The sequence below is a fragment of the Dunckerocampus dactyliophorus genome, chromosome 6, assembly GCF_027744805.1.
Source record: "Dunckerocampus dactyliophorus isolate RoL2022-P2 chromosome 6, RoL_Ddac_1.1, whole genome shotgun sequence".
Lineage (NCBI taxonomy): Eukaryota > Metazoa > Chordata > Actinopteri > Syngnathiformes > Syngnathidae > Dunckerocampus > Dunckerocampus dactyliophorus.
The window spans coordinates 25,999,083-26,014,046 of record NC_072824.1 but is presented as its reverse complement, the minus strand read 5'-3'; the positions used below and the strand labels follow the sequence as shown (position 1 = coordinate 26,014,046).

General features: G+C 40.4%; 1 protein-coding gene across 7 annotated transcripts in view; it reads left to right on the top strand.

Annotated features, from left to right (window-relative positions):
- tenm3 (teneurin transmembrane protein 3) overlaps positions 1–14,964 on the top strand; it is a 247,966-nt gene that overhangs the window by 208,742 nt on the left and 24,260 nt on the right. For 5 of the 7 annotated variants that reach the window (XM_054779773.1, XM_054779770.1, XM_054779771.1 and 2 more), the window contains 12 exons: positions 2,762–2,782; positions 4,992–5,116; positions 5,294–5,401; positions 7,023–7,177; positions 8,305–8,406; positions 8,489–8,662; positions 10,062–10,121; positions 11,282–11,444; positions 12,312–12,450; positions 12,538–12,643; positions 12,980–13,122; positions 13,342–13,520. In XM_054779773.1, the coding sequence (XP_054635748.1) occupies positions 2,762–2,782; positions 4,992–5,116; positions 5,294–5,401; positions 7,023–7,177; positions 8,305–8,406; positions 8,489–8,662; positions 10,062–10,121; positions 11,282–11,444; positions 12,312–12,450; positions 12,538–12,643; positions 12,980–13,122; positions 13,342–13,520 (1,475 nt within the window). The remainder of the gene's footprint in view (positions 1–2,761; positions 2,783–4,991; positions 5,117–5,293; positions 5,402–7,022; positions 7,178–8,304; positions 8,407–8,488; positions 8,663–10,061; positions 10,122–11,281; positions 11,445–12,311; positions 12,451–12,537; positions 12,644–12,979; positions 13,123–13,341; positions 13,521–14,964) is intronic. The other 2 variants (XM_054779774.1, XM_054779772.1) reach the window with 1 other exon arrangement.

Genomic DNA, 14,964 nt, shown 5'->3' with positions numbered 1-14,964 from the left:
CTACATCGGATTTAACCTCAAGTTTGCTGAATCCATTGTGGTTTATTGTGTTTGTTGAAGCTCAATTACACGTTATACTGCACCAGAATTCTTCTACAGTGGAACCTCGGTTAGCGTACGCCTGGGTTAGCATGCTTTTTGGTTAATGTCAAAAATCTATGCCAGACTCTTGCCTCGGTTAGTGTACATTCTCCTGTTATTGGTTTAAGCAGGTAGGTGTTCTCACCTGCTAGGCTAGGAGGTCAGCTCCGTCGCCCGTCTATGATGTCATCAGCAGTTTAACACAAAACATGTTTTTATAGTTTTACAATTATAGTTTTACACACATAAAATAATTCTAAATGCATGTACTGCAGATGACGAATGAAAGGGATAAATGAACGCTGAAGGTTACTTTTACCTTCACTGAAGACGTGACTGTTCTCAAAGACACGTGGCAGCAAGATCAACACAGACAGCCACTTCCTGTTTTGTCATGTGTTATTTCTTGATATGTGTTTATATACATTTCTAATTGTTTTCTATATGTAAAACTATAATAGTAAAACTATAAAAACATGTTTTGTGTCAACATGTTTGACTTTCTGGAACAGATTAATTTGATTTACATTGTTTTTTATGCGGAAAATCGTTTCGGTTAGAGTCTGGAACGGATGAATGATAGCCTACTAACCAAGGTTCCACTGAATTTATTATTCTTATTCTTTTTATGCTCAACTATTCCCACATTTCTCAACTCATTAAAACTATTCAAACATCAAAAATGTTCAGCTATCTATTGAAACATTCCAAAAATGACCACAAACTTCCTATTCAAAACAGCAGGGACATTTTTTTCCAAACTCGACATTTCTCAAATTTCTCCACCAATTCAAACCATTCTGACTAACAGTATTCCTCATGCCAACAATTCCCACTTTTTCCAAAATGCCACATTTTTCAAACACAAATTGTCTTTGATAATGAGAATGCTACATCCACATTTCTCAACCAATTGAAACCATTCCAAACCCAAACATTTCACCTCATTCAACACAAGTAAATGATCTATTTTTCACATTCCAACATTTTCCCAGAATTCCACATTGCACTGAAGGACATTTTTCCACATTTCTAAAACCATTCAAACCATTCCAGCACCAAAACATTCATGCTAGCAATTTGCCACGTCCTGAAAAGTCTCAGTTTTCCTCATTAGCATTTCAGTTCAGCTTCAGCACTTCAGCATTCACATGCAATTTCTATACAAACTGCCTTTTCTACTTGCTATGATTGTTATCGCTGCTTTGACAATCTTCAGAAATCTCATTAGTGCATGTCCCATGTCCAAACATTTAAATATAAAAATGAAAAAAAATACATACTGTAATATCCTGGTGTCCACATCGTAACAATCTGAATTCAGTGTACGGAAAGATTAACCTTTAATTTAAAAACATTCTTTTTTGGGTTAAACAGTAGCCTACCAGAAAAGTCGCTGTCATTGGCATCTTTATCCTCCTCTTTCTGCACTAAAACCACTAAAGTCGTCCTCTTCAGTGTCGGAACTGAACAGCCCCACAATTCCCTCGCCATACACCCCACCAGTGCCGGTCCCTTTTTCATTGGCACTCCTGGCGCCGCCCTTGTCCAGAGGCAAATCAGCTCCCCAGCCTGTACTGTCCTCCCCACAACGGAGCAGTCCAGCCCCCCCCCCGAGTCCCGCCGGTGACAGTGGACCTCCCAACACAGCGCTCCACGCTGCCAAGATCCACCGGCAGACCCGAGCAAAAGCCGCGACATCGATCGCCTTCAAACCTGAAAGCCGCATCACATGCACCTCTCTGCATGTTTTTCATGATGAGGGCGCGCACCAAGCACAAAATGCCTGCTCCGAAGCACACGAGACCAGAACGTGGCCACAAATTAGCCATATCACTGTAAAAGCCGCAGGGTTCAAAGTGTGAGGAAAAAGTAGCGGCGTATCCACTAGAAATTACAACATTTGAAATCATAGTAAATAAATGATGGTGTCTTGAGGTAGGTTGGACCGCAGATGTAGAGACGGCGACAGTAAGTAAGCAACAAATTCTTTAATGAGAACTCATGTGGAGCCAACAAGTTCCCAAGAACAAAGTGCAAACAAAAACGGCGAGGAGTCTTGGGAGATCAACTGAAAGAGCTGTTACACATGAAAACAAAAAGTGTGGTGAAAACTAGGGGAAAAGATTAAGTAGAAAGAAACTTAAATGGCTCAGCCAAAGAGGGTAGCCGGGACTAAGGCACTCACTCGGGCACCAACGCAATCAGTAAAACACGGCAATAAAAAATGCACCATACCGAACAGGATGGAGGCTCTTTAACTGCTGAGAAGAAACAAGTCTAGTTGGTTTAACAGGTACCGGAGGCATGCGAAACCAAACAGCAGTTCTCTCAGTCACAAGGGGTAGTAGAGTAGTGTCTGTAAATGAATGATCCACAGTCTTCTTGCTGGAGCTGAAACAACAGAGCACAAAACACAAGAGCACAGATCACAACACATAACATATGAACCTATGAATCTCTCCTGTCGGCTAACTTGACAGCATTGTTGTATTTTCAATGCAGTGCTTTAAATTCTAATGCAGAGAGAGACAATGTATGAAAAATTCACAGTGAAATACTGACTCTAAAGGCTTTCCATATCCACTTGAACATTTTCCCCGTGATACAGAGGAAATACCTTCCTGCCCTCTAACTCCTGTCTCCTTTCTTTTCTTCCTTTGCTTGCGCTTTATTAAAGAAACAAAGATTTCAGACATAGGTAAGAGCGAATAATCACTTTTTATTCCACTAACAGAACACTCCACTCTGGAAGTTTCTGTCCTTCTTCTCCTTTCATTCTTTTTCCCAAGCAAGCAATCACTTATGTTCTCTCCATTTGAAAGAAATTGTTAGTGTCGTAAAAATAGCATTTGGTGATTTGTGTATATTTGTCAATCCAGTTCAGTGTGGTTTCTTTAAAGTGAAATGATGTGACATTTTGAGAAGTGAGACTGGGTACAGTTTGTCCTCCCCATTGTTTGTCCATCTCTAATTGTGACAAGAGTTGTAGATAAAGAACTCATTTTTGTGTTGTCAGCTCAGATAAATGGCACAGCCGTCACTGAAGCAGCAGAACCAAACTAGGAGAGCTAAGAGGGAAGTAGGAAGAAGTAGGCTGTATTGGTTTTTATCTGTCTGTTGTACAGAATATCTCATTGTCAATATAACAGTCTTAATTCCACTGTTTTAATTAATGACGGTGAAAGACTACATGTTTTGAGGAATATGTCGCCCATGTGGTTGGCTGTGCAGCATTTGCTCGTAGAAAAGGTTATTGAGAAATGATGATAATTTGTATGCACGCACAACAACCAATCAGTGGTGATGCTGTAATGCAGACTGTTCAATGATGCATGGATAGTGACTGTGAACGTACTGTGCAGTCAGACATGACTTGAACTGAGAGGCAAAGGAATAGATGCAGACTGCTGATGATACTGTAGCTGTAGACACTGAATATATTCCAAAAGGAATATTGTGGATATGAACTTCAATGAACGTGACATACGAAATAGTACTGTTTTTTCGGACTATAAATCACACTTTTTTCATAGTTTGGCTGGTTTGGCTGACTCACAGTCAGATTATATGAATATATTTATGTAATTTAACATATTTTTAAAAGTTATTCACACTGATCGGCATGAACCAAGGAGTGAACATTATCGCCGTCAGCCGCGAGATTGCTTTCTAGGCTTGTGTATCTGCCACTGGATGGATTGACTGATGTGGAATGAGATCGGGAGCTCAGTGAACTTGCTTACCGATAACAGGCTTGTTGGACTCACTGACTTGTTATGTTAATTTAGCCTATTCAGCCTCCCAGGTATGATGTTTATGCTATTGTGTAGTTAGTAACGTGTTATATTAACATACCCGACACATATTCAGTCTGTTGTGGGTGGTATTGTGTCGTTGAACAGCTTGCCTTCCCATAAAAAAATTCTGTTGTTGTTCTACAGTATTTTGTGAAATACATTTCTAAACAAATGCGACTTATAGTCCAGTGTGACTTTTATTTGTTTTTTCTCTCTTGGTGAGGCATTGTTTGACTGACACTCTGAGCGACTTATAGTACGGAAAATACAGTACTTTTGGTTTACAGTGTTTTATTCAAAGGTAGTATTTAATTGAAATGAAGATATGAATTAAGAAATAACAATTGCCCCTCATTCATTATTATTTTGTTTTCCATCTGCCTTCTGCATGTTCTGTGTTCCCCATTTTATAAAATCTTCACTTCCTAATTCCATCCTACATCATTCTTTGTCTTCTATATGTCCTCTGTTTGTCTGTTTCTATTTTCTTTCCAGTCAAATTTTTAATCTGTCCTGGCGTGTTTAGATGATCAAGTGGCATCCACATGGTACACACATCCTCAGGCTGTGTGTGTGTTTCTACATTCAGCTGTACTCACACACCGAGGCATGTCTGAAAGAATTTGCCATCAAACTGCTTGTCAAGAGTGCTTTCACTGGTGCTAAGACAATACACTGAACAAGTTTACCGAATTAAACTTGTACAACTTGAAATAGGTCATTTGTGCTGATTTTGGAGAGGTAACGCAGCAGCTAAGTATTCTCTGTCTTCAAACTGGAAAGGTAATTTGTCAAAGGCAGTGCCATGAGCTATGTTGCCGCTGGCATAGCGTGTAAATCCAGTCTAAAAAGGCCAATTTCCCTTAAGGGAGCAAATATGATGGATTTAAAAAAAAAAAATGTTTTTCTCAGAAGGCAAACCGAGTGTGTACGAAGCCTCTGAAGGCACACAAGCGGAAAGGTGTTTTTTTCGTTTATTTGTTGAGTTGGAGTTGACACTTAACTTACCAGTGTTCCTCCAGATACACAGTACTCACTCCTCGTTTCGTTGTAGAACCAAATTGTTGTTGTTTTAATCTTATTTGGAATCCCCCTTGCCCTCTCCCTTAGCAACAATCCTGCCCACCGGTATTATCTGGCCACTGATCCAGTGACAGGACAGCTTTATGTGTCGGACACCAACTCTCGAAGGATCTACAGACCCAAGAACCTCAGCGGTGCACGGGACCTTATCAGTAAGCCCCTATGCTAGTTTTCCTTTTTGCACAGTGCTGTTACTTTTCTTTTTTTCAAGTTCATTGAAATGAGAAAGTACGAATAATGTGGCTTCAGGCATTGCATATATATGTTGGTCATATGAATTCAATAGGTTTGTTCTAGGCAAGTGATGTGATGTTACAATGTGTGTTTAGGTAACGGCGAAGTAGTGGCAGGTACTGGTGAACAATGTCCCCCCTTTGATGAAGCGCGGTGTGGAGATGGCAAAAAAGCTACAGAAGCTCAGCTGTTGGGACCTAAAGGTGTGCGCGCACACACACAGACGCACACACACAAGTGTTATTTATTTTTGTGTGCTACCTGCCTACAACAGCAACCCTGATCTTTTGACTGACACTTCACTTGACCTAATATACAACTGATTACCTTGTCTGCGGTGGCAAAATAGCCAATCAACTTCTTGCGTAAAAAAAGTAGTAGCCCCTCTTCTAAAGTATGTAGCTTGGGTCAGTTACTTCCAATCTTAATGATGACGGGCCCTTTAAACACTGTAGTCCAGTGATTCTCAACTGGCGGGAGTCGTTTTCAGTGGGTCGCGGAGTCTTTCCCCAAAAAAAGAGTGTAACGACCCGATGTCGGTGAACGCACCTCGCATCTGTGCTATTCGCTCGCCATACCACCACGAGGTAAGTACCATGTTTATGGGCGACTTGGTTGTGGACTTCAGGCGCTGTCTGTCCGACACACATAAAGCGAAAGCTCACATTGTGTTGAGTAGGGAAATTTCGCCCACAGTGAAGACTACCAGGTACAGTATGATGGTACTGTTTCATGGCCAACTGATTTAGGTCTATTGGCCCAGGCTGAGTGGTGGTCTACAGAAGAAATTGAATAAATGGTCCTCCTCTTATTATCTTATCTACTGAGTGTTGAATCACAGCAACTGGACTCGCTTGATTTTTAACTTCTTGCTTTATTTCTCATCCAGGTACTGAAAACCTTTCAACACACCTTTTTTTTAAAACTAACTTTTGAATGGATTGTTGCTGAACTAATCATCAAATTAGTTTTGTGTTGGCACACTACTGTACCTCAAATTCAAACTGCACTTTGCCTTTTCAATTAAAGCTACTGTTTGCAACTGCCTCAAAATCACACGCTCGGAGCGGGAAGCGCAAGCATATAAAGCTTGCAACACGTTCAAAAAGTGAGCGCCCTCTAGGCAGCCATGTAACCATTGCGAACAGTCTCTTTACATTTAAAATGTAACTACACGTCATTTATTAAATAAATAAGATACTTGAGAAGTTTACTTACAAAAACTTACGCAATTTGGGTCGCCGCTTGTCACTGAAGGGTGAAAACAGCAGAGAATCACTGCTGTAGCTGATGAAATCGTGAAGAGATCGAGATGCAGGTTGATGGGTGGACTTTTGTCATAAAAGTAAGGAACACCTGTGCAACAGAGCATTTTTATATTTTTTCCAAACAATTATGACAAAACAATGTAGTGTGACAAGTGTGGCCAGATGTAACACCTCTTGAACGGAATTTGAAATGGGATTAGGTAAGGACTCAAGCTATGCATTGTTTTCCACTCCATAGCTTCACAGTAGTTAACAAATAAAGGCCAACCTAAATAAATAGTTTCAGTGTATAAGTCCTATTTGTCAGTGTCAATAGCTCTTACATTCTGAGCCTAAAGTCATGCCTCTACTCCAAATTGTTCAAGAACAGCTTTTTTTTTTTTTTGGTGTTTTAGCTAAAAAAAAATCCCAGGATTAGAAGGGGTTAAATTTCATGTGTGTGTGTCACCTAGAAAAACATTTTTGAGATTAAGACCACAAATACAGTGATGCATTGGAGGTACACGTCCCGAATTGTAAATGTGGAAATGTGCTGGTACGTGTCTCATCCATACAGGGATCGCAGTTGACAAGAATGGTTTGATCTACTTTGTGGATGGGACAATGATCAGAAAAGTGGATCGCAATGGAATCATATCTACAGTGCTTGGAAGCAATGATCTGACGTCTGCACGACCTCTCACCTGTGATACCAGCATGCACATAAGACAGGTGACGTCAAGTCTCATTAAGACCACACCACCGAAACATTCATCATACCCAAGTATGTTATGGTACCGTTTGCCATCAAGATGCATATTTGTGTGTATTTCTATTTAGATTCTTCTGTTTTCTTCTTCTGATTTTGTGTATGGGAGTATTGTGTATGGTTCTGAGCTGTGATTCAGGGCTTGGGCTACAGTTTGCCAGCTCAGGAGAGAAGAAGAGTTGTTCAGCCACATTTGATGTATTGAAGTGTGAAGGGCGTATACAGTGCTGTTTTGTGCACGCCAATACAAGCGCTTTTGTGCACAATCATCCTGCCTCATTGTCATTCCGCCGACATTACAATTATTATAATATTTTATACTCTTCTCTAACAGCTGCGGGTAATTTCATTGTAAGTCTTGGTACAATGGCAATAAAGCTTTCGTACACGCATAAATATTTCTTCCGGTGGCTACCAATATAAAAATAAACATTTAAAAAGGTGTCGAATCCAGGTTAAAAAAAGCTTTTCTTTTCAAGCTTATTTTGGAATGAACAAAAAGTCACTGTGTGCACTTTTTAATGCTGTGTCGGAAATGACCCCTTCGGTCGACCATGTGTGTTGACGTTGACTTAAGTGGGCACTTTTTAGTAATAAGAAGAACACAGTGGACTGGGACTTAATGAGTTCTTTGACATAGACGGGTTGTCAGCATAAACGGGACCATCTTTAGCGGGTTCTACTGTGTACTGACTGACAACCAGTCGAAGGCATACCCATCTTCTTGCCCGAAGCAAGCTGGGCTAGGCTCCAGGCACCCACATGACCCTAATGAGGACAACGGCTACAGAAAATAAATGTACGGCTCTTCCAAAAAGTCCAATTTTCACTTTCTGTTGGCAGAAAATTTTAAGTCGACTTTTACCAATTTTAATATTTGCAGTTTATTCATTTGAAAGCTGACTTTTCACAGAGTAGCGACAACTACCCGTGTCTAATTTGCCTGTCTTGGTTTTTATCTGTGGAAGGGAGACAAAGCACGCAGTAGAGGACCCAGCAGACACGGGGGGGGGGGGGCACGGCACTTGAAATCTCCACTCTCACAATCAGAAGCTTAATTAACATTGCTCTTGTCATTCTGTATGTCCAGGTTCGTTTGGAGTGGCCCACTGATCTCGCAATCAGTCCCATGGACAACTCCATCTATGTTTTGGATAACAATGTTGTGCTGCAGATCACTGAAAACAGACAGGTATCGATTGTCCCTGCTGTCATTTTTTTCAATAAGATGAAAATGATTGTATCACTTGAGTTGCGTATGTGTCTATGTCCAGGTTCGAATTGTGGCAGGTCGTCCCATGCACTGCCAAGTCCCTGGTGTTGAATATACAGTCGGCAAGAGAGCAGTCCAGACCATGTTAGAGGGCGCTACAGCCATTGCTCTGTCCTACAACGGTATTCTCTACATCGCCGAGACAGACGAGAAAAAAATACACCGCATTCGACAGGTAATTGCTATACCTTTTTTTTATTTATTTGTTTGCGTCCGCTTCAGCGGTTGCTAATGTTTCTCGGGTTCACTATTAAAAAGACATCCATATTACACTACCATGCTGGTATGAACAAAAATGTAATATCCCACCTTTGTGTACAGAGTGTATGAAAATAATAATAATTTGTGAAATACATTATATACATTTATGCTTGGAAAAAAATCCATTAAATCCACAAAACTGGTCAATTTAAAGAAACGGCTGAAAGTATCAGGGCTGACAAAAAAAAAAGAAATCTGGATTCACACCAGCATGAATCTGTGATCTAATTTTCTAATACTTTTCTAGTGTATCTATATACAGATATGTATATGTATGGAAAATGGAGAATGTGCAACCATTTGGCTTTTACTCTGTATATTTTGTATTCGATTTTTAAAGCTGTTTTTATTCTTACTTAATTATTCTGTTGTCCATTTTCACTTTGTGTGCAGTGCCTCTATTATTTCCGTTCTTTATACTGCATACGGTGTTGCTGCTACAGTAACCTTAATTTCCTTGGGGGCATCATAATCAGAATTTAATCTACAGTAATCTGTTGTTTATTGCAGTTAATTGGTTCCAGACCCGACCTGATAAGTGAATTTACGTGAAGTAGGATTTCTTATTCATAAATGGAATATTTTTGTAATTAGAGCACAGAAGCCCTGTTTACGACTGTCAAAATATGTTTTTTAACATTATTAGAGCCCACTGGACATGAAATAACAACCATATTGTCGCCTTTACCCCCATATTCACAGTACAGTAGATATAATCAGAGAAAATAAGCCATTTAAGATTAAAATACTGCATATCGCGAATTTGAAAGCATCTACCTGTATTTGTATTTTAGCTCATTTAGACATGTTTATGATGGAAAGTGCTTCATTTTGGCAACAAATATGTAAAATTGGTTTAAAGGGACGCTTAGTTGCCGGGGACGTTTAAGTAAAGAGTTTGGCTTCTCAAAACAATATGCATTCAGAAGAGTAATACATTTGCATCACAAAAGTGCCTTCTCCAAAAAAATCTGACCTCACAAAACGCTCAGCGATATATTTGTCTCCCGCTGTATCCCTGTGCACTGTCGCCTGTGCATTCATGTGTAGCGGAACTACTCACTTGAAAACCAATGAAAACGACGGCCAGGACCGGACATGAGAAAGGACATGTATTGGGAAGACAGCACATTTGGTCATCCTATATGAACTGAAGTAATTTGTACTGTAATAAGGCATAATCACAAATGTATTTTTTAGAAGGGGTGAATATATATACAGGGTATTCTTGGCTTTGTGAAGTTTCCTAGCAGATTTTTCACTCTTTTTGCCTCATTTTTACCCCATAATTTTTATTCACTGCTTGTTTGTAGGTGTCGACTGACGGAGAAATGACTTACCTTGCAGGAGCACCGTCTGATTGTGATTGCAAGGTACTTACTCACACTATTCTTAAACAGGAATGTTCTCCTTTATGGCCCTGCTGCAAAAACCAGCATAGACCAGCATGGAAATTATGCTGGTCTGTGCTGGTCAGTGCTGGTTTATGCTGGTTTGGTGCTGGTTTAGCTGGTGGACCTTGCTGGTCTATGCTGGTCAGTGCTGGTCTATGCTGGTTTGCTATGCTGTTTGTTCTACCGATGATTTTTAGAAGAATGTGGTATTCACCAATATGCAATGTTTTCTTCTGAACACTCCGCATAATTCATATGTCCATTTAATTTTTCATCAGTACGCAACACTATCTTGCTAGGTGGTACAATGCTAACTGTTAGCATTTTAGCCGTTTCCATTATTTGAAATGTTGCAAACCTACAAGACATGATGTAAAACCACAAAAGAAATACTTAGTACTTTCGGTACTTAGCACTATTTTGCTAGGTGGTAGCATGCTAACTGTTACTGTTAAACTGTTGGCATTTTAACCATTTTGGTCATTTGAAATTGTACAAATCAACATGGCATGATCTAAAATCATTACACTGTAGAACTGCTATAGCACTTTCGGTACTTTGTGCTATCTTGGTAGGTGGTAGAATGATATTTGCCAGAATGTTAGCTTTTTAGCTATTTCTTTCTTTTGAAATAGTATAAACCTACACGGCATGCAGTAAAACCCTTACAGAACAGCCGTTGCACTTTCACTACTTAGCTCTATTTTGCGAGGTGGTAGCATGCTAACTGTTAGCATCGCAGTCATTTTCATCATTTGAAATGGTATAAACCTACAAGGAATGATTTAAAATCACTACTTACTAAATAGTATACTATATTTATGCAGTATCTCAACATTTTCTCACCAACTTTACTGTAACTACTTACCGTATGTGGAAAACAGGTGGCATCACCATGCCAATTAGGAGCAGCTGGCACACCATTGAGCGTACCTGTGAACGCTTATTAACCTTTTGTAATCCCACTTATTCAAATTTTTAAGAACACATTTAAGAACATTCATAGGAATATATTGGATCAGGCCAATTGGTTTGCCATACACTCCCCAATGCCACTCAACGCATATGCATGGTATACGATTTGTACTGTGGTTAATATGTCTGTTTGTTTCTCACTCACTTTCCCTTCCTTCCCTCAGAATGATGCCAACTGTGACTGCTACCAAAGCGGGGATGGTTATGCAAAAGATGCAAGGCTTAATTGTCCTTCCTCTTTGGTGGTGTCCCCGGATGGGACGCTGTATGTGGCTGATTTAGGAAACATTCGCATTCGAGCGATACGACGCAACCAACCACCTACTGGTATGTGTAGTCACTACAAATATTGTTGTACATTTGCCAGTGCGTCGACCTCTGGGGTCCACCCTGGATTTTCCGCCTTTGCTTACTTTTGTGTGTACCTTTATGTTTCACCTTTAGCTTGCTTTGGTTGATTTTCTTTCTTTCAGTACAACCTCACATGCGTGACAGTTTTTTCATTTTGTCACGGTGTATTAACACAACACACAACACAAAAAAAAACTAAATCCGAGAGGGGATTTTCTTTTTCTTTTTTTTTTTTTTACTGGGAAACTCTCCAACATGTGTAGGGAACTCTTCTTCCATGTCAGTTACAATTTACTATCTACACAACAGGTGTCCTATTCCAGAAAATATGTTTTTGTCCACCTCAGTAGAGATAGATATCACATTAGGAAATATCACTGGCAACTAAGGGGAAGAGTCAGATCTGCAACCCTTCCAAATGGCATGATAGGTTCCTCCATGTCAGTTGTCCACATGCTGGCAGTGTTTACTTACCCTTACCGCTCTCCCTCAGCAACCAAATGGCCCGTAATGCTTGAATTGTTTGACGTGGAGCTTTTTCCCCCCAATCGGAAGGTGGTGACATGTTTGTTCGCATGCAGACACTTTCGGTTTGCAAGCGGATCCCTTTCGTCCTGCACCAAAAGCGCATCAAACGTGACTCCGCAAAGACGAAATCATGGCGAATGTAATCATAACTGTGGTTTTACTTGACCCATTTATACTATTAAAGGACTCGTGCAGTTTCGTGTCTGCACTTTCAGCACGAGTTGAAAGGGGGCGTCTTAAACCTTTATTAAACCAACCGTTGCGGCCGTCGACTCCTGAGAGTTAAACTAAAAATGTTTTTCAATTTGTCCCCAGGCTCCTTGGCATCAGGACCCAGCTCCTATGAAGTAGCCTCTCCAGCTTCCCAGGAGCTCTATGTGTTTGACTTGAATGGAACTCATCAATTCACAATATCCCTAGTCACTGGGGACTATAAATACAATTTTAGCTACAGGTTGGTGTGTGGAAATTTGATTTGTAGGCTTTTACCCTTCTTCTTCCTTATCAGTACCATCATTTCCCACCTTTTTTTGTCTTACAGCAATGAAGAGGATTTAACAGCGGTGACTGACAGCAATGGCAACACCCTCCGTATCCGTAGAGATACCAATCGTTTGCCCGTGCGTGTGGTCGCCCCAGACAATCAGGTATGTCACGTATGTCAGCAGCATCAGTAGTAGTAGTAATAGTAGTAGTAGTAGTACTTCCTCTTTGTCTGTCCCCTCATAAACTCTGTACTGGTTGGTGACTTTACAAATAAAATGAAAATACAACTACAACAAGCGGAGTATATACCAGACTCTGGTACAGCACATCTGTTTTAGCAAAGTAAACATACAGTCCACCCGTATTGCAGGACTGAGCTGCCAAAAAGGACAGGTTAAGAAATAATTACGATTTTAAAAATATCAGTAGCACACAGTTTCAGGCTGTAAAACTACATGAGCAGATTGTGAATATATAACCCATGTCTTTCTGTCTAGGTCATCTGGCTGACCATCGGAACAAATGGAGGTCTGAAGTCTCTCACAGCTCAGGGTCAAGAGCTGGTTTTGTTTAGTTACCATGGCAACAGTGGCTTACTAGCGACCAAGAGCATCCAAATTGGCTGGACTACTTTTTATGAGTGAGCAGAATCATTGTCATTCTTTGTCTACCGAACTACAAGTTCATGTAGGGTGAAAGTATATAAAAAAAACTGTATGAAATATGAAAATGTGTTGAACTGGCTTCCAGCCACTGCCTCCTGCTGGGTGATCGTTTTAATCATGTGTATATTTCAACTGAAGATGATGGAAAATCATTTTGTGTTTCCTCCCGCCCTTCCTCCTCACTATACCTACAGCTATGACAACGAGGGTCGTTTGACTAATGTTACCTTCCCCACTGGCGTGGTTACCAATCTCCATGGCGACATGTCATCAGGAGCCGTTGCTGTGGATATTGAGACGTCAGGGAGAGATGAGGATGTTTCCATAACGACCAACCTGTCCTCAGTAGACTCGTTCTACACTTTGGTGCAGGGTAAGAGGCTTAATGAGTGGATTTGGTCGTCATGATATAAATAACGTGTGCATTGTTCTCTTCATTTTCGAAGGAAATATGACTTTAATTGAAGTAACTTGATTAATCCATGAGAAGCCTTCAAGGAATAGTTTGGATTTTTTGACAAGAAGTTGCATGACATCCCCGTCAGCAGTGTAGTGCATCAACAGTGACTTACCCCCCCCCCACTTCGTCCATCGAGCCAAGTTCTGGTTGGTTTTCGGTGATGAGGAACGTAGTTCCGGTTAGTTGGTGGGGCCACTTAAGTAAATAGTTTGGCTTCTCAAAACAGTATGCATTCATTTGCATCACAGCAATGCCTCCTCGACAAAAAAATCTTTCTTTCTCGTCGTATCGCTGTGGGCTGTCGCCTGTCCATTGTTGTGTATTTGTTCAACAATGTTTACATGCGCAAATGAAGACCGGTATACACAACAATGGACAGTCGAAGTTATACAAGTGTAAAAGTTACTATAAGGTTGTTATTTCATGTCTAGGTGGCTCTAATAATGTTAAAACTAGGGATGGGTACCGAAAATGGTACTTTTATAGGCACTGAACAAATGTCGTCAGTGCTACCGATTCACGTAGCATCAAAAGGTACCATGTCTCGGTACCAGACTGGCACTCTCCGCAAACTTAACACCATTCAAGTCACAAGAGAAGAAGACAAAGCCAGAGGGAGGGGGGCAATGTTAACACCAACAAGGAGACAAATTAAATCTGCAGCGGCTGAAACAAGTCATATTTTTAAGGAAGAAGCCATTCAATGTTGGTAAAGATCTGGATAAAGAGGAATAATACAGAAATTATTATTAATGTGGCATGAAAGGAATGGTCCAACCCCTATAATATTAATGGCACCCCCCCATCTTTTTGTCACAAACACAAGTGCTTTTCTTCGGACCTACAGGCCTCCACCAAGGTTGATTCGTTAACAGAATTTTTTAAAAAGCTGTTTGTTACCTGGACCTGAATGAAATGCTCTTATCTGCTGGTTGTTGTAAATTCCTGTGTGCCTCCACTGCTTTGCAGGGACTACTTCAAATAATCTCATTGATACATATGGTAGATTACTCTAATCCCAAATGATTGCCCAAATTCATAAGGATTCAGAATGAATTCATTCAAAACAGTTGATGCAAGATAAGCGAGGGACTGGAAAACGTGTGCTGTTGTTGATCCACTGTCGTCGTTTGTCGCGCTGAGCCTGAACAAGGAGACAAATCATACATGTAGCATTGTCGTACTTCAATGTGTATTAATGACACAGTTCAACCAAGGTCATGTGTGACCAGCAATGACTTGTTTCCGTGTGCCCAGAGTATGAGACAAACACAGCGGAGCAGCATCGACATAAATGTAATAAGTTATTCAACGCTATCGACCGGTGAAGCATTCCTATGCATCAATATATGTACAT